Consider the following 18,980-nt stretch of genomic DNA (forward strand, 5'->3'; position numbering starts at 1 on the left):
GGCGAAATGTAGAAAAGTGACCTATTTTAAAAGGAAAATGTTTAGGAACCCTGGCTTTTATACAGGAAAATATCAACAGACAGAAAACTTATTGGATCACATTATAAGAGATGTGCATGATAAAGGTAGTATAGCTATCACAGCTGTCTCATGGTACGACATGGATAGAATAACAGTTCTGCACGGTGCATAAAGAAAATCTGTCCCGAGGAGCTTGCAGGTGAGCTGTGCAGGGTGGAAATTTACCATTTTCAGCTGAATCACTCCCAGGTCTGTTTTCTTTGAAACGGGAGGACCTGGGGTCAGTGGATGAGGTGAGTGAGGTCAATTTCTGAATCTACTGCTGAGTCATTATGTCCGTGTCCACTTCACTGCTCAAATGGAGCACTGAACCAAAAGTTGCCATTATTACAGCTCATTACCATTGAAAATGCTCAGGACAAGCACTCTCTTCATCCTGGTTGTGTGTACGCATTGTTTTGCGTCTCCCTTCTTATGGGTCAGCTTATATTTCCTGAAAATGCCCTACCATGTTGTCTCTTCTGCAGCACGTCTGTGCAACCGGGCCAGTAGCCATGCTTCTGTGCTGGTGCTGAAGGAGCTGACTGCCGCTGTAAAACAGCCACACTTTAGGAAAGCTGCGTAGTGGAACACAGTCCTTGTTACAACAAGAAGAGAACCGGGGTTTATGGGCAATGTAGTTTTGGACTGTTTGTTGCATCTATAGAAATATGGTGTTCAAGCTGCAGTGGAAGCTAAGGGGATGGTGTCAATAAGATTTACTGCTGAAGGATAAAGGGCATTGCACTCATAAATCTGTGGAGATTTGGTTTCAAACAAATAAGAATATATTTTCAAATCTTACCGAGGTGCATGATCCGGTCTCACAATTCAGATTTATAACTTGAACAAGTTAAGTTTGACTTCTCTCTGTTTTGTAAAGGGAGTTTGTGAATTTTCTTCTCTTTTTAAATCATCTGCAGATAAAGTTGGAATATGTTAATGAGACAAATTTATAATTTCAATTTAAAAATTTTAGTATTTCTTCATGGTTTGCTAATAAAAGAAATAGGTGCAATAGAGAGATAAATTCACTTCAGTTGGCTGGTTTTAAACAGAATCTGCTGATGTGCATTAGTGGTTAGTTATGATCTCATAAAAGTTATTGAAAAGCACAAATACTGTTTTTAAATTACATATTGAAGTAAACTGTAATAAAATGTGCCAATTTTCCCAAATCCAGCATGTTTCATGACACAGAAGTTGAAAGGGCCAAAGGATAAAACGGAGCCGCTTTGAAGCCCCGGTTGTTTTCCTTCCACTACTTTGTGTTCTTCTGTCACATAAAATCCCAATAAAATACATTAAAGAATGCAACTTTCAAGAGATATAAATAATTTAGTTGACCTTATGTATTGTCCCTTCAGTGAATACCAAATATATTTAGTCATTAATTTTAACACATGCCTTCTTTAGTTGGGATTAACTCCCCATCTTTCTTATTTTCATCACAATGTTTTCATCCCTCTTGTCAAGCTTTAGCATCTTCTTGGCCATTGTCGTTTTTGTCACATATGGGGACCAAAAGCAGTTCTGCATGCAGAACACAACTGCATAAAAAATGACATTCATATGAGGACCTGTCTGTTGCAGCCATAGTGAGTCATTAATGTGTGTTCGACAGGATCCAGTGACCGGTCTTCTTCCAGGCAGCACAGACCAGCCGGACGCCTGGGTCAGAGATAATGTGTACAGCATTGTGTCCGTGTGGGCCCTCAGTCTGGCCTACAGGAAGAACGCAGACAGGGACGAGGACAAGGCCAAGGCCTATGAGCTGGAACAGGTAAGTGTGTGTGGTGTGGATGTGCTTTTCATTTAGGTTCCTTAAATACATAAAAGGCTGGTGTTTAAAGTGTGTGCATATAGACTCCCAGGATGTTAAAACTCTCCATGTCTGTAGAGCGTGGTGAAGCTGATGAGAGGTGTCCTCCAGTGTATAATGAGGCAGGTAAGACGATTCATACATGTTTTGTTTTACATGGGAAATGATTTCACTGTAAACCAGCACCTGCCCATTCATTTAAACATGGGTCAGAATGTCAGACTGGCCCCCGTTTTTACTGAAAATCAAACGATCCGTTGTTTTCATCCTCATTTCTCCCACAGCTGGACAAGGTGGAGAAGTTTAAATACACCCGGAGTACCGATGACTCTCTCCACGCCAAGTACAACACCAGGACTTGCGCCACCGTCGTCAGGGACGACCAGTGGGGCCACCTGCAGGTGGACGCCACCTCTCTGTTCCTGCTCTTCCTCGCTCAGATGACTGCATCAGGTGCAGCGGAGAACCTCGTACCGGTTTCAATCCTAAACTTGGACCCAACCCCTGAATGTGCTCAGATTTTCCTGCTGGTTCATGTCGGTGTTTCTGTGTTCTAGGTCTTCATATCATTTACACTCAAGACGAAGTGGATGTAGTTCAGAATCTCATGTTCTACATCGAGGCATCTTATAAAGTTGCTGTAAGTGTTTGTTCATCTAGCTGTTTCAGCTCATGTTCACGTTCTGAACCTTTTCTGACCCTAACCCTTCTTTTCTGGTCTCCTGCAGGATTATGGGATGTGGGAGAGAGGGGACAAAACCAACCAGGGCATCACGGAGCTTAATGCCAGCTCCATAGGCACAGCTAAGGTTAACAGAGAAGCACTCAGTTTTATAAAGTCACATAAATTATGCTACAAGGCTGAACGGGGGCCTGAACCAGAACTGAATGCAGAGCAGGTGTGCCTTGTGAATACCTTTGGCTCCGACGGTTATTGCACACTCACTCCAGCGGCCTTTATGCTGACATTTAGGCGACCCGGCCTCTAAGAACTGACTCTGGGTCAGATGTGACGCTTTGTTTCAATGGTTAAAGTTCAGCAGCATAAGCTGATGTTTGTGGGAGCAAACAGAAACAGAAGAACTGTTTACAGCTGTGCCTGAAGCTGAGGAGGTGTCTTCTTTGAGACTCTTGTGCTTTTTTTATTAAAGAAAGCCTTAAAATTCATAATACAATTGATCATTTAGTAGCTGCAGCTTCACACTAAAGCCCTCTGCCCCTCTGACTCTGAAACTGTCCTTGACCGGCACTGGACAGGAGGTATCGGGTTCTCTGCGGTCATTTGAGAATGGCGTCCTACACAGAAATAACAGCACACAAAGTTCTCTCTGCAGTCAACACACACACACAAGCACACACACTCAGTTTAATTTAGGACTTTAGGTTTGTGGACCATTGCAGCATATCCTCATTATTTAAACTGATTGCATTCATGTCCATGTCAGACATGCAGAGGTTGGGTTAAAGTCCAATAACTGAATGAAAAATAAAATGTCGGATTATTGTATTTTAAGTGGATATGAAGATTAATGCTTTCTGAATCTGAGTTTTGGTGGATGAAGGTAATGTTTATCAGTTTAGAGGTTTGTTTAATAAAATTTGTATGGGGGGAAAAACATTTTCTGGAAGGTGTTTTTCACAAGCTGTTTTCTGGAGGATAATTATTATTTTGAAAAATAATAGTTTCTGCATGCGTGGTAGGTCCCTGAGGTCATCGTCCCAGTTTTTCTTGAATATTCAGATAAATATAAGCATTGGGGTGACCGGGCCTCCTCCGCTGTGGCACCCAGACTCTGGAACCAGCTTCCTCCGGATCCACGGTCAATCACTGACCTGGGCCTTTTTCTATCCAAACTTAAGACCTTTTTATTCAGGAAGGCTTTTAACAGTCAGCAACACGGTGGTATTGTATTCCAGATTTTTAACCTGAAACTGTAGCAGTAAAAAACAGGAAATCAGAAGCACCACGTTGCGTTGGGCCAAATAAGCCACAATTTGGGTGCCTTTAACTCACACTAGACCCGTCTTTCTGAAGTACAGCGAGACAAAACTCATTATTGGACGTCAGGCGCGGACATTTTAATTACAAGTGTTAACGCTTCAGATAAGAACAGGTTTAAATAGGATTGGTAAGGCACACCATCCATCAACCTTATACTGCTGGCGATTTAATAAATATAGCGGGGTTTTATTTTTTGATGCACATCTATCAATGATCTGATGAGTTGTTTAAGGATCTCGTTTTTTTTTGTAAAAGCATTCAGATAGAAGCCTGTAGAATACTTTAATACTAAGAGGAGTTATGTATTAATTCATTGACTGGAAGGTGCTCAGGTCTCATAGGTAGGAAACAATCACCCTTCCACCACTGTGCTTAAAAATTGACATAAGGTGTTTATGTTTAGGTTCCTGTTGCGTACACTTTGAATTGGAAGTTGTACTTACTACTTACATGTTTTTCTTTGTTTTAACCATTAAATGTACTTACTTCAGTAAACCTTTGATTTCTAACTTTGCTGTTTGTCCAACAGGCAGCTTTGGAGGCTCTGGATGAACTCAACCTGTTTGGAGCAAAGGGAGGCCCTGGATCTGTGGTCCATGCGCTGGCTGATGACATACAGCACTGCCAGGTACACACACACACACACACATCAACATTATGTTAAAAGGTGTTAAAATCATCATTTAACTCAAAGTTCTCCACTCTGGATCTCATTTTGTTCCTGCTATCAGTCCATTCTGACGTCGATGTTACCCAGAGCATCCATCTCTAAAGAGGTGGATGCTGGAGTCCTGGCAATCCTCACTTACCCCGCCTTTGCCGTGGAAGACATGAGCATAGTCAACATGACCAAGGAGGAGATCATCTCTAAACTGCAGGTAACCTCTCTTCTGCTGCATGCCAGCATGGTGGAAGTTAGGATGAAGAATTGCAAAACTCGTGTAACATTTTAGAAATGTGTGCTTTCCTCCTTTCTTACATGTTTTCTTTCTACTTTCCAATTTAAAAAAGTAACAAAGTAACATGCCTGCAAGTGTTTACAATTTTTACTTTGCATTTAGAGCAAACAGTTTTGAGTTTTGATCAATTGTGCTCCTGCAGTCAGAGGTTTTTATGATCAAACTTCTTTCATTCAGTTCATTATTATTTTGTTCAGCTCTGATACTTTCTAAAACAGTCATTAAATATCTTTTATTGTAAATATCAAGCATTATTTCTACCAGATGCAGTTTTTTTTTCTTGTATGGAAGAAAAGATGTTTGGATGAATGTCTCTTTAGCTTCAGCTCTCTTTTTTTCAGGGTCGATACGGCTGCTGCAGGTTTCTTAGAGACGGCCACAAAACTCCCCGAGAGGTAAAAAGGAGCACCAGAAACACACATACTGGTTTTTTGTCCAGCTTTTCCTCAGTTATTCCAGATAAGGAGCAAACACATTTGTTATTTTTGTTTTTATTTTCCATGCGAATGTGTTTTGTTTTGTTTTTTTGATAGATCTCTTCATCCAACCAATGTAAGCTGGGGAGATTTTTGTGTCTGCAGAGATGGGGAGGTGTTTGGGGGGGCACCGTCTTGTGTGTGTCAGTACACAAAAGTAGTTTCAGGCAGCAATAAACTGGGGGATGCTGCATGAATACAAAAAGATTCAGTCACACAGGCCAGTGAATGTTTGTCTCAGACAAGCTTAGTTCATTTGGTTAAAGAAAAGAAACATGAGGTCTGAAACTTTCAAAGGAGACCAATCATTAAGCTAAACTACATGAACTGAAAAAGCTGATATCTGTAGATGTGATTAGATCAGAATCTTCCCAAAAATTATTAGTGATCCCTTCCTAGTCAATATACTGTTAAAGATTGAAAAGCTGAGGGTTCTTAGCAAAATTATTGGAAATGTTTTGTCTTTGAAAAATATCAGCATGGCTTAAACGTTTCTACGTTTTTGTTGCTTTAAACCACAGACTTCAATGTATTTTATTTTTTTATATATATTTTTTGCGATAGACCCAACAGCAAATTTTGTATCATTGTGAAGTAAAAGGACAATAATATGTGGTTTTCAGCAATGTTTCAAATGAAAATCAGAAAAGTGGGGTGTACATTTGTGTTCACCCCACATGAGTCGATATTTTATAAATCCTTTTGCTGCAACAACATCTAGAGATGGCCTTGTTTGTTCTTGATTGCAAAATAGTTTGAGATTATTCAGCTGTGTTAAGTATTACCATGGATTATCAGTTAGAGTTGGCACCATACTTTGACTAGGCCCTTCAAAAACATTGATTTGCTTTAATCAAAACCATTCTATTGTATCTCTGGCTGTATGTTTAAGGTTAATGTCCGGCTATAAGGTGAACCTCTGTTCCAGTTTGAAGGCATCTCATTGGTTTTCTTCCAAGATTGTCCTGCATTTGGCTCCATCCGTCTTTTTGTCAGCTCCAAAGAGCATCCCCACAGCATTCTGGCACCACAAATTAGGTGGACGACCATGTCTTGGCCACACTTGTTCTGTTGTCAGATGATGGATTGAACAGAGCTCTGTGATCTTCTTAAAGCTTGGAATATTGTTTTATAAAACTTCTACAAACCTCTTCCCCTACCGAGATTATCCTTGGTCTTTGGAACCTGTTTGCTGATTCGGTGACTTTGAAGGGAGTCGGCTGCATTACATTTTATTAAGGCACATCTGAGTAAGTGTGGAGAACTCAGCTGACTCACAGTTTCCAAAATGTTATATCTAAAAAAAAAAAAAAGCAGAATTTGAAAACATGGATCATTTTTCTTCTGCTTTACAATTACACATTACATTTGTGTTAATCTACCAAATTGTATCACAATATAAGTTTGTGGCTTTTACAAGACAGTGTATTTACTACTACAAGGCACAATCTAGAGTGGTGCATGCAGGGAAAGAAAATATTTCCTGGAAGAATTTGGCAGAATGTATGCGGAAAGCTTTCACTGTATGTCTCGCTTTTCTGAATGACTGCCAGATTATAGATATGATCAGAAAGAGGCCAGAAGAGGGACCCTCTGGATCAATTTAACTTTTATTTGTTGTTCTGTGTTTCTCTCCATTTCTCTGTAAAGGACCCAAACAGGCTGTATTACGAGTCCGCTGAGCTCAAGCTGTTTGAAAATATAGAGTGTGAGTGGCCTCTGTTTTGGACGTATCTCATCCTGGACGGCATTTTTAGCAACAGTCATGAGCAGGTACTTCACACCTTGAGGTGTTTCACGGCATAATTCTGCTGAGGTACATAGAAATATTGTGAAATTTCTCTAAATCTGGTTAAACAACAATAAATGAACAACATAGAACATGTGTTCATCAAATGTGGAAGCAAATTTTACAACCATGTACGGCTTTAACGACCTGCAGGACTTATGTCCCACTGATCAAATAAATTGATTAACAAGTGTGAGTGCATTGATTTAAAACAGACTTACCAATACAGAAAGGGTTACAAGTCCATTTCCAAACACTCTGCAGCCCATATTGTAGTGAGGAAGAATATTCACACGTCAGAGACGCCTGAGACAGTTGGCAGTCTTCCCAATGGTGTGCGACCCAGAAAATTGACCTTGGTGTCAGGCTGTGCATCTCTTAGAAATTACAAAAAAAAAACTTCATCTCAGATTCTACAGGTGTGGGTTAGGTTCATGACAGGACTGTAAAAAAACCTGCCAGGAAAAGCCACGTCTACGTAAAAAGAAGACAAAAAAACAGAAGACAGAATACTCCACATATGCCTCATGCCAGCTGTAAAGCATGGTGGTGGAAGATTAAGGATTTGGGGTTGATTTGAGTTAACCATGAACTCTTCTGTAAACCTAAACATTTTAGACCTTAAATGCAAGGCGATCGGCTAAAGTTTGGTTAACTTGGATTATGCAATAAGGTCCTGTGATCCTAAATACTGCTTTAAATCTTTCAGGGGCTTTCAGACATTAGACTTGATCAGAATGCCTTGGTGTGGCATGCTTAAACAAATACCTGCAAACGTTAACATGGCGATACATTATCACACTTAAAATGACTACATCAAAGCCTTGTGAGTACTTACTTTTGTTAACTTTATACTATAATGATATTTAAATGTAATTCTTCATCTGGGTTTGTATTTGCCTATTTTTACACCTTTAAACAGACCAGAGAATTTTTTTCATTATGCGTTGATAGGTAAATTATTGGAACTAAAAGAGGATGTACTTTCTTTTTGCACATGAAATTATGCAGACCTGTTCTCTGTATATTTCCATTAATGTTGGTTATAGGTGCAGGAGTATCAGGAGGCGCTGGAGGGGATCCTGATCAAGCAGAAAGATGGGATCCGGCTGCTCCCACAGCTCTACAGCGTCCCTCCAGATAAGGTAATGGATTGCAAACTATGTGACAAACCTTAGCTTTAAACTGACTTCTTCAAGTGTGATTGAAGTTGAGATGATTGATAATGTGTTCTTCATTGTGCTTGGATGTTCAAACAGGTGGATGAGGAGTACATGAACCCTCACTCAGTAGAGAGGATCCCAATGGGGAAATGTCCCCTGAAATGGGGACAGTCCCTGTACATCCTTGGAAAACTCTTATCTGAGGTGACCAAACATGAAAAACCTGCAGTCACTGAATGCATGCCGGTAATGGGCTTCCTTGGTCACTCTGATGCTGCTTACTGCGGCTTACAGAGACGATGTCGAAGACCTCAAAACTCTCGGTTACTGCTGGTGGTGTTGTGTTTAGCGAATGAGGCAATACTGTGAGCTTTCTGGGTAGGACCACTTGTAAAGTCTTACCTGTAAGGAAACAGAGCTGTGAAATAATATGGGGTAAAAAATAAAATGTAGCCGACAGACAATCTATCTAACTTCAGGGATCGACAGATTAAAAAAACTTGTGATTTTGGTTTTTGTGTCCAGCTCTGTAATCTCTCAGCTTAAGTATTTCAATACTTCTGACCAGTCTTTCTCAATCCTGGTCCTGAGGGCCCACATTCCTTCATGTTTGAGATGTTTCTTTGCTCCAGCAGATCTCATTCAAGTGATTGCATTATCTTCTGCATGCAATCAAGTGCTGCAGGTGTCTGTTAATCACTCATTTGTTGAAGTCAGTCAAAACATGCAGGACAGTGGGCCCTGAGGACCAGGATGGAAACACACTGCTTAATACCACTTTGGCCTTTTAAAAAAATGTAAAAAACCCTTTTAAAACACCTCTCATTAGGGAGTAATCAGATGCTCTGTCCACCATGTTTGTTTTGAAAGAGGATTCCAGACAGAACGATTTCAGTTACACTTTTCTTATTTTACGATTATACAATGTTCCACTTGAGTTTTAGCATCCTAGCTACTTCAGATATACATCAAGTGTTGGAATGAAGGGCTGTTAGAGTTCATCCAAATGGCCTGACAAGGTCATGCCTCATACATGTACTATAAAATCCTACCAAATATTGCATTTCAGTATGTGCGATTGTGATACTGCAAACAGATTTTGTGATTTGATGGATTATGCAGCTCTGCTTGGCAGAATTCAACTGAGCGGTATGCATACAAGGTTCCTACTTGGTCTGTAGATGTATAGAGTTTACTTCTAGCAGTTTCCAGGTCTGGATAAGTATGGGAAAAAGAAAATGTTGTATGGAAAGACATTTGCATTTCCACACTTTGATTTGTGCTGTCTTCTGTGTCTTTCTGTTTTAAAAAAGCTGGATGTTCTAAAACTAATTGGATAAAAGTTTCTATATTTTACCTTGAAAGTAGATGAAATGATGGATGGATATTTGGACCACAAGCATCCAATTAAAATTTGAACTATTATTCTCTTTGGTTTGTCATGTACTGAGAACTGATAGTGGTTACATTTTAGGTTATAGTTTGGGTTCTATGTGCACTTCTGGGGTTTTTTGTAGTCTTCAGAACAAACAGATATTTGATTTCAAAAAGGGTCAAATAAATTAACTAAGAGGTAACATAGTCTGAGGCCCTGACTTCAATATTTGAATACATTCTTTAATTGGGATTTGCTGAATTTCTAAAAAAAAAAAAAAAACAATTACATTTGCACACAAGCTCTGAAATACTAACAAGACAAAATTTGGTCAAAGACAACATGTGGAAAAACACATGAAAACTGCTCCATTGTTACTGTGGTTATAAGGGGAACAAACAAATGGTGAGCAGACTATAAAGAAACATTGTCTGGTCTACATTAATAAAGCAAAAAGTTTAAAAGTAGCTTCAGTTTTTAACATTTTAAAAATGTTTCGCACCGAAATCTGCTTTGGACAGTAGTGAAAATGCAGCCGGAATGTTATTTTGCAATATATCGATCTTGGTGTAAACTGTGTCTGAGTTTAGATAAGCATAGCATTTAGAAATGTAAACTGTATAGGAACTCTGTGTATATCATGTGCTGGGCTTTCTTCCTAAACACAGTAAAATCTTTGCTCTTATGCTCCTGCTGGCTCTCCATATGCATTTAGTGCTTCAGATGGATTTAAAGTCACAGTGTACAATTTCAACATGATTTTGTCAACAGTGTCTTTTGCTGATCAACTCAGATTAGGCAAACACTGCAGGGTCATCCACTGTCTGCAATGCTTACACCAGCGTGGTATGCTGCTAAAGCTGCTGCTGTCCTGTATTTTGAATAGGGTTGTCAAAATAATGAAATTTAGAAAAATGAATTATTCAAAGATACTCATTTGCGTCAAAACTGATGCAAACGGACCCATTTTCATTCGCCCAGATTGCTGCACTTCTACCGGCAGCAGCACTGCAATAACAGAGACACTCAGTCCATTCCCTCCCTGTAGCTGCTCACCTCACCGAAATAATGAGCTGCTGCTGGAAGTTTTAAACTCTGCTAAAGAGACATGCATGTTTTCTGGCTGTACTCGCCATGTTAGCAGACAAGGCAAACTCAAAAGCGGTGTTTTTGGACGTACTTTCAGGGAAATAAAACAAAATGTTGAACGATCCCACATGCTAGCTGGTCTTACCCTACAAGCTAACTCTACAACTCTGATGTTTGAGAGCAACTAAAAAAAGCCAGTTAAACTCCTGTCTGTATCAAATGAAATGGTAAGCCTCCAGAACGACATAAAACAGTCTCTTCAAATATTTATGAACATGAGCAGCCTAATGACATTGTTCTATTGGTCTGGGCTCCCTCATCATGAAGCGGTTCCCAGGTGTGAAGTTCTGAACCACACAACATTGTTCTACTGCAGTACAAATGAATGCTGAAAAAGGTTATTTAGTTGATGGCTTAGTCAACTACTAAACAGTGGAACAACAAAGTAAACTGATGCACCCCCTCCATTACTCCTCTGTTTAGTTGTAAAGGCACTGGAGGCTAATGTGGCTACAGAAAGCACAGGTTATGTTGATGCCAGACTGAAGCTGACAAGTATAACAGAGAAAAGTAGGAATCTATAGCAACCTACCCTGCTGCTGCAGTTGATCACTAAAGAAAATATTTAGTAAAATGACCTGAAAGAGAAATTGTACAGAGCTGCTGCTACGTTCATTTACATGGACCAGATCCTTGTTTCCACTGTAAAATATGTTTCTATGCGCCAGATTCATGTTTGTTTTGATACACAATTTATTTTCATCAAATTGACAGGGAAGTGGAAGGACACACCAGCACACTAAAGATAAGCAATTACGATAAAATAAAATAATTGCATGACTAAATCAAAGTTACATACTTCTATAAAGGATATTGACACTAATAAGTGTTATCTTGTCTACTGTTTTGCCAAATAGGGACACTGTTAAATTTTTACTAGTCTTTCCCCTAATTGAGCTTAAAATTAAGTTAAAACATTGTCATACTGTAATTAATCATATTATTTGCTCTTAAATAGAAAGAATCCTGTGCCTTTAAAAAACATTGCCAAATCTGTATTGAATTTGATGTTTTAGTATAGCGACAACTCTTAGCTTGCCATACAGATAATGTAAGTAATTTTAATTAGTTACCTGCAGCTCTGAGCTGCAGGTAACTAATTGAAATCACATCATCTGTTCATAAAAACACAGGGTCTCACAAAACTGTATTTATAACAACAGATTTCTCCTCTTCAGTCTTTCCCCTGTTGAACAGAACCAAACTTGGAGCCCTTTATGGCAGCAATATGGCCATCCTCCCATGTAGAAGGGTCTGGTATGCCCAAAACCAAATTTATTGTCAGGATTTCATGCTAATATTACAGCCAGTCTGCATTTTGATTTAGGGTCATTAAGGGTTAAGTTTACTATTGATTGTATATATCGGTTTGCATTTTAAGAAATTTGAATTGATTCAATTAATAATTTGAAAACTAAATCGGAAATGTAAATGCATGCATTTGTCTAATAAACGGTTTTGTTTGTTTGTATTTAGGGTTTTCTCGCCCCCGGAGAGATTGACCCTCTTAACCGACGGTTCTCCACAATCCCCAAGCCGGATGTAGTTGTACAGGGTGAGTTCACAACCAAGGCCACTTCACACTTACTGTCATTTTAACATTTTCTGTTAAATAACAGAAAAAGGTCAAATTGGTATTCTCCCTCAGTGTCCATTTTGGCTGAGACGGATGAGATCAAGGAGCTGCTGATGAAAAACGGTATAAACGTGGAGACCGTGGCTGATATCCATCCCATCCACGTTCAGCCCTCCAGAGTCCTCAGCCACATCTACGCCAGACTCGGTACAACCTCTGGATCAGCTGTTGTTCTTGTGTCAAAAGCTGTGAATGACTCACGTAGAACCTGGTTTTCTTTCACAAAATTAAAAAATAAGTTGGGATGAGATCTCTTACATTTCTCAGATACGTTACAGTGTATGGTTGCCTTCTAGTGTGAGAGGCCAGGGTAAAATGAGACATTAAAGCAAATGGTTGGCCAACCACCAACAACACAAAGTTCTGGGTGGCACACGTCAACTGTAGAAGCGCCGGCGACCTACCCACCAGAGAAAAAGACGTTTTGAGCTTAATATGGGAGTACCCATACATCCAGCTGATGAAACAGGACACAATGGGTTTGAGTTTAAAGAATCAGACAAGATATTTCCAAGGTTTTTGGGAATATTAAAAATCCTGTTATGATTTTGCAAATAGGCTGAAGGTTTCACATTTCTAAACTCCGAGTATAATAATTCACTCCAGGTTTGACCGGTCTGTATAATGTGGTTTTCGTGTTTGTCTAATTCTAAAGTAGCACAATAATGACAGAAAATCAATGAAATTCAATTGTCTTGTTTTTCACAGATAAAAGTAAGTTTCATGAATCTCAAACTGTATTTTAAACAATCTCAGTTTAGTGAACAAGTATCCACTTCAGGTTTTATGAGTGGCAGTATTGTAGATTGTAAATTAAACATTATCAAATGCAGTCCAGGATAAAAAAAAATAAAAAAAAACAGTGAATTAACACTAGTTTAGCACCATTAGGAGACCAGCAAATCTGATGCTAACGTTAGCATTGTTAGCAGCGTATCCAAAATGCTACCAAATAAAAGGGGTGGACACCTGTTCACCACTTTTCTCACCAAGAACTTTCTTTGATACAAAGAGCTTTCTTTGATACTTAGAAAATGAGAGTCTTAAACACAGAAACACGGTGTAAAGCTCAAAGCACACATCCATCTTGTGGCACAATGTTGCGTGCCACAACATGTTGTTACAGCCCTAAACGGCCATAGACATGACCCTATGACCCTATCCTCACCCTCTCTTCCATTCTTGATTCTCCCCCCGTTTCAGGCCGTAACCCAAGGCTCGGTCTGACGGGCCGACCCTACAGAAGAATAGGGGTGCTGGGAACCTCCAAGTTCTACATCATTAGAAATACCATCTTTGCTTTCACACCTCAGGTAATGTGAAGCAGTAAATATTTCCTTATTCTGGATAAAATATTCAAAAGATTTCACATTGAGACAACCAAAACCCTCATCCTCCCAGTTTTTCTCTGCTAAAACCCACCACAGTTTATCGACCACCAGCAGTTCTACTTGGCTCTGGACAACAAGATGATCGTGGAGATGTTGAGGAATGAGATTGCCTACCTCTCATCCAGATGGAGGATAACTGGACGACCAACGGTCACCTTCCCGATCTCACAGACTATGCTGAGTGGGTGTTTGTCTCTTTGAGAAACAGTCTTGTTGATACTTTGTCTCTGTGATTGCTGATTTGTTTTTCCCGCTGCAGCTGAAGACCGAACCGACCTGGACCCTGCAGTCTTGGCTACGCTAAAGAAGTTACAAGATGGATATTATGGAGGAGCAAGGTAGATTTATGTCTGAGGGTCTTCCCCTTTATAGTGCTATTTATTGCTTTATTGATTTATTGCTTTTCTTCCGATTTTACATTAAACAGCATAAAACACTTTGTTCCTTTCTCCTTTGCCGTCTGTAAGGACCCAGACGGGAAAGCTGTCGGAGTTTCTGACCACATCCTGCTGTGCTCACCTCAGCTTCCTGGACGGTAAGGGTTCTGGCAGCATGGGCCGGCACGGCAACCATTATGATGGTGATGACGGCGATGGATACGTGCATGAATTGCGTTGTGATGATGGTAAGAATAAAGAGACGTCTGGATGATGGAGGGGAATGGTGTTGCCAACTGCGGGGAAAATGGATTGGAGAATATAAGACGTTTGCACCACTAGGGGGCGTTTGTCATTTTCACGGTTGGTTTGACCATTCCTTGTATGCATTCAAAAAAATACATGCACATTTAAAGATTTAAATATGTGTTAAAGCAGGGAATTTGTCTTTTGTTGTATTAATGTAACTTTGACAAAAAAACATGCTCATAAAGACACCGAACTGAATTATTTTCTTTAAGATTTCCTGGTATTACAGTAAATTTGAATTTGTCATTATAAATTATGTTAATTAAACTAACCTCTCAGAGCATATCTTTCATATCATTTAGCTGTAATTCCAGGAGAAACCATTCATAAACCGAAATAACTTGCAGATGTGCGTTAATCACTCTGTCTGCTTTATTATATCATTTGTACACTGACCTTCCTCCTGCTGAGAGTTTCACCATGGTGGTGATGGTGGTGATTTTGGTGAGGTGACATGTTGTATGTGTTTAGTTTGAATCAGTTCATCATTTCGTGCAAAGCAGCTTGAATTAATTTGGAAAACAAATAATGCTTTGGATTGCATTAAAACTGCAGATGATGCTATTTCGGCATGTCTTGATTGCATAAAGATTTGTTTTGCAAGCATGATTTAAAAACTAAAAGCTTGTTTGGTGCATTTGCTCCTAAATGCATCATATTTGTAATATTTAATGAGACTGAGGCCTTGCTTTAAAGTGCACAATGTTTCTATGCAGAAGAGATTTCACTAAAACACATCTATTGATGCATTTAGGTGAACGAACCCTTTAGAAATTACATGCTAACGTGTAAATCAAAATACTTTCAAACTTTTAAGTCTTTCAGACTATTTAAAATGATTAAAATTTCTTAGAGAAGTGTGAGTTAAACCTTTTTTTCTTCTGGGTTCTTCATGATCCAATATACTTGCTCTTTTCTCCATCTAAACCTACTATTGATTGTTCTGTTCCTACCTTCCTGTCCTCCAGAAGCAGACGACCTCGCCCAGTATCTGGACCACCTGTTGGCTCACTCTGCTCCCAAGAAATCCAAGCATCAGGCCGGAGGTCTGGGCAGGTTCAAGGCTGTGGCCACCAAAACCAAAGAGATGGTTTCTCTGATGAACAAGGCTCAGGATCTGAACATACAGAGTGAGCTACCCCACTCAGTCACAGAAATGCTGTTTCTAAACTCTCAGAAGATAATGATCCTGATGATTTTTTCTCTTTGTTCAGATGTCAACATGTACCTGCCAAGCAAGCTGTTTCGTTCTTGTCAGCCGTTGCTTAACCTGAACCTCCCAGACCCTTCTGAACCGCAGGAAACTCAGGTTCTCCCTGTTGTTCTTCTTTTCCGCTAGCAACAAACATCCTCCTCACTCTGACCACGTCTCCCCTCCCTCCGTTTTCCAGGGCTCAGAGGTGTCGATTACAGTGGAGGGCGGCATCCCCAGAGATGAAAGCGGAGCTATCGACTACAACTCCCTGGTCCAGCTGCTGAAAGACATGAAAAACCTCCAGGACCAGGCAGATATACTTTACATCCTCTTCAAAGACAAGTGAGAGATACAGTCATTAGGGCTGCACAATATTACAAAATCTTGCGATGGTGATAATACTGGTTAATATTGTAATGATATCAGAATAGTTTCTTTTTTCTTCTCTTTCTCTTCTGTGCTTTTTCACTCTGATGGTCTTCAGCATTTTGAGCATTGTCATTTGTGTCCAGTGCGAACATCTGCTGCCTTGAGACTCTGTTCAACTGGCTAAATATGACATTAGCATGATAAACACAGGTTCATACAACTTGGAAAATATTAGCACACAATGTTTGCACTCCAAACACTCCATTGTGATGTGAATATTGCACACACTGATATTGCGATGGCGAAATATTCGCCAAATATTGTGCAGCCTTAAAAATCATACAGTTTCCAGAAACAAACATGAATATATCTCAGTTCAGATCATTGGAATATATTGAAACTTCTCAGCATATATTTCTGCTTCCCCTGAGAGTTTAAAAATACAAGTAGCTACACAATAATAAGGCTTGGTTAAAAAAAAGCATAATCTAACTTACCAGAATGTTTATCCTATTTAATTAAAAATTAACCTGATAATGATAAGTGATAATATGAACTAGTGACACTGATCATAAAAGCTTTCTTTTCAACAGTCTTTGTGTTTTTTGTAAGGCAGTTTCTCCTTTCTTGTAACAAGACAGCTGATCACATGTTGAGCTGTTTGTCCTCTCAGTTCGGTTGATCATTTGTGCCTGATGGCAGCAGTTCATGGAGAGGAAGTGAGGAGTCTCTGACGATGTTCCTGCAGCAGCTCTGAAACAGATCCTGGACAGAGGGTGGGGACACTCCGACGACCTTCCCAGCTCCACTCACTGTCCTCTGCAGGCCTCCGTCTGCTGCAAAATTCAAGATTTGTCAAAAATAGTCTTTTGAATAAAGCTTAATCTCTTTGACATTTGCAGAGTGAAGGAGTCAAACAGGATGAAGAATTTTGGTCCAAAGTAACCCTCTTGATTGTGTGTGTTCTCAGAGGTATGGAGTGGGACACCCAGCTGCGAGGTAAAGGCTCCACAGTCAGCTCTCTCCTGAGTGAGCTTTATGAGAAGGCTGGTGATCTCAAACACTGGGGCCTCATCAGGATGATCTCAGGCATGCTGAAGAAGAAGGTGGAAGAGCTCGACTCGGTATGGAGAGATCGCGTTGCCATGTAATGGGGTCATGCACCGAAACAGCTGAAATATATTCCTGTCTTTCATGCTGCCCTCCTTCTTGCCTCTCCTTCCACCTTGCAGCCTCTCTTCTTTCCTTCCACAAAGTCTATCAGTCCATCCTTCCTTTGTTGTCTCCTTCCTTTCTCTCTTCACTTCTGTCACCCCTTCATTTCCTCCCTTCCTTCCTTGTGTCCTTCCTTCCTCCCTTACGACCAGTTTCTGGTTTTTACAAGTTCTATATTTAAAACCTGTCCGCTGTCCCAATATGTGCCATACCCCCAGTTAGTTTTAGCATTTTATCTTTGAAAACGACTGGAAAGGATTTGAAACTCTGGAAAGTTGGGTCTCGGAAAAGTCCAAAATCTTACATGAGAGTTGTGTAGAAACCTTACAAAACATGTTGTAGTGTCTGTAAAGGCTTCAATTTAAGAAGTGTCTCCACAACATTGTCTAGGCATGCTCTGATTTGCTGGCGCACCAGAAGCACCTGACCGTGGGCCTCCCTCCTGAGCCGAGGGAGAAAACCATCACGGCTCCGATCCCTCCGGACCAGCTGGCAGCTCTCATCGACGAGGCCAGCGACAACAACATCAGCGTGGCCATCCTCACTCAGGTGGGTTACTGCGTCCCCCCCACAGCCTTGTGTGAATCCCTATTACTTGTCCTAATCCAGCCCACTCCTTGCCTGTCTCCTAGGAGATCATGGTGTACTTGGCAATGAGCATCAGGACTCAGCCCAGTCTGTTCAGCGAGATGTTCAGGCTGCGAATCGGCCTCATCATTCAGGTCATGGCTACTGAACTCGCTCAGTCACTCAACTGCTCGGGTGGGGCTCACACAGTACAAGTCTGATTGTTAGGATTAATTCATAGTTTAATGTAGGGATTACTAACTTCGTTATACCTGAATCAAACTAAACATGTTAGGGAAAAAAAAACATATTAACAGCTGATCGCCTGTCCTGAACTTGCTTTTGTGCAGGAGAGGAGGCCACAGAGAGTCTGACGAGTCTCAGCCCGTCTGAACTGAAGAATCTGCTGCACCACATCCTGAGTGGGAAAGAGTTCGGAGTGCAGCGCAGCGGTCAGTCGTTTTATCACAAAACAAATTAACTGGTCGTTATGAGCTAATGATACACCTCTGTTAACAGTTTCCTTCACATTTATTGGCACCCCTGGTAAAGATGTGTAAAAAGCCTGCAAATAAATGAACCTTTATATCATTAGTTTATTTAAATGGACGTGTAACCTGATCAAATTCACCTGAACATGTTGTGTCCATTTTTCCATTACAAGTAACATAAAAAAATAGCAAGAAAAGGAAAGAATATCATTAGAAATAATCTTATTGGTAAAATAAACAGATAGGAACCAAATAAAACATATGAGAAGATAATTCTGCAGATCCGCTCCCATACCCCCACCCTGAGTCAGCTTTTAAAAGATGCAATGTCCTGTTTATTTGACAACATCATTTTCTAAAGAATTAACAGACAAATGGCTGGAGAGGTACAGCTGCACAAAATATACCAGAATGGTTTCTATGTTGTTGCTGCTATAGTCATTTTATCAAAATATGATAGAATAGGTTGCCAGGCAGAGTAAAACTTGTGTGATGACCCTCTAATTTAGAGTTGAATTCTCTAATTTGAGGAATGACAAGAGAACCATCTGCTACAGAAACGGAGTAGGGGATATGGCGATGAGTAGTTAGTCATGGGATAAGGACAGCGGGCAATATTTACAAATATAATGTGA

General features: G+C 40.1%; 1 protein-coding gene and 1 long non-coding RNA gene across 7 annotated transcripts in view; one reads left to right on the forward strand and one right to left on the reverse strand.

Moving 5' to 3' along the window:
- phka1a (phosphorylase kinase, alpha 1a (muscle)) overlaps positions 1–18,980 on the forward strand; it is a 34,173-nt gene that overhangs the window by 7,598 nt on the left and 7,595 nt on the right. For 4 of the 6 annotated variants that reach the window (XM_047386018.1, XM_047386019.1, XM_047386021.1 and 1 more), the window contains exons 3-27: positions 1,685–1,843; positions 1,961–2,008; positions 2,167–2,335; positions 2,440–2,522; positions 2,611–2,691; positions 4,414–4,512; positions 4,616–4,762; positions 5,185–5,238; positions 6,970–7,092; positions 8,158–8,253; positions 8,368–8,475; positions 12,272–12,350; positions 12,444–12,578; positions 13,635–13,744; positions 13,859–14,003; positions 14,082–14,160; positions 14,290–14,447; positions 14,920–14,952; positions 15,477–15,638; positions 15,723–15,817; positions 15,900–16,045; positions 17,043–17,196; positions 17,678–17,836; positions 17,920–18,049; positions 18,205–18,306. In XM_047386018.1, the coding sequence (XP_047241974.1) occupies positions 1,685–1,843; positions 1,961–2,008; positions 2,167–2,335; positions 2,440–2,522; positions 2,611–2,691; positions 4,414–4,512; positions 4,616–4,762; positions 5,185–5,238; positions 6,970–7,092; positions 8,158–8,253; positions 8,368–8,475; positions 12,272–12,350; positions 12,444–12,578; positions 13,635–13,744; positions 13,859–14,003; positions 14,082–14,160; positions 14,290–14,447; positions 14,920–14,952; positions 15,477–15,638; positions 15,723–15,817; positions 15,900–16,045; positions 17,043–17,196; positions 17,678–17,836; positions 17,920–18,049; positions 18,205–18,306 (2,854 nt within the window). The remainder of the gene's footprint in view (positions 1–1,684; positions 1,844–1,960; positions 2,009–2,166; positions 2,336–2,439; positions 2,523–2,610; positions 2,692–4,413; positions 4,513–4,615; positions 4,763–5,184; positions 5,239–6,969; positions 7,093–8,157; positions 8,254–8,367; positions 8,476–12,271; positions 12,351–12,443; positions 12,579–13,634; positions 13,745–13,858; positions 14,004–14,081; positions 14,161–14,289; positions 14,448–14,919; positions 14,953–15,476; positions 15,639–15,722; positions 15,818–15,899; positions 16,046–17,042; positions 17,197–17,677; positions 17,837–17,919; positions 18,050–18,204; positions 18,307–18,980) is intronic. The other 2 variants (XM_047386020.1, XM_047386022.1) reach the window with 1 other exon arrangement.
- Positions 6,993–14,073, reverse strand: LOC124880731. Its single transcript, XR_007041439.1, has 3 exons — positions 13,937–14,073; positions 7,330–7,485; positions 6,993–7,130 (listed from the first exon to the last, which is right to left on the reverse strand). It is a non-coding gene; the product is annotated as an uncharacterized LOC124880731 (long non-coding RNA).

This window comes from Girardinichthys multiradiatus, chromosome 14 (genome assembly GCF_021462225.1).
Source record: "Girardinichthys multiradiatus isolate DD_20200921_A chromosome 14, DD_fGirMul_XY1, whole genome shotgun sequence".
Taxonomy (NCBI): domain Eukaryota; kingdom Metazoa; phylum Chordata; class Actinopteri; order Cyprinodontiformes; family Goodeidae; genus Girardinichthys; species Girardinichthys multiradiatus.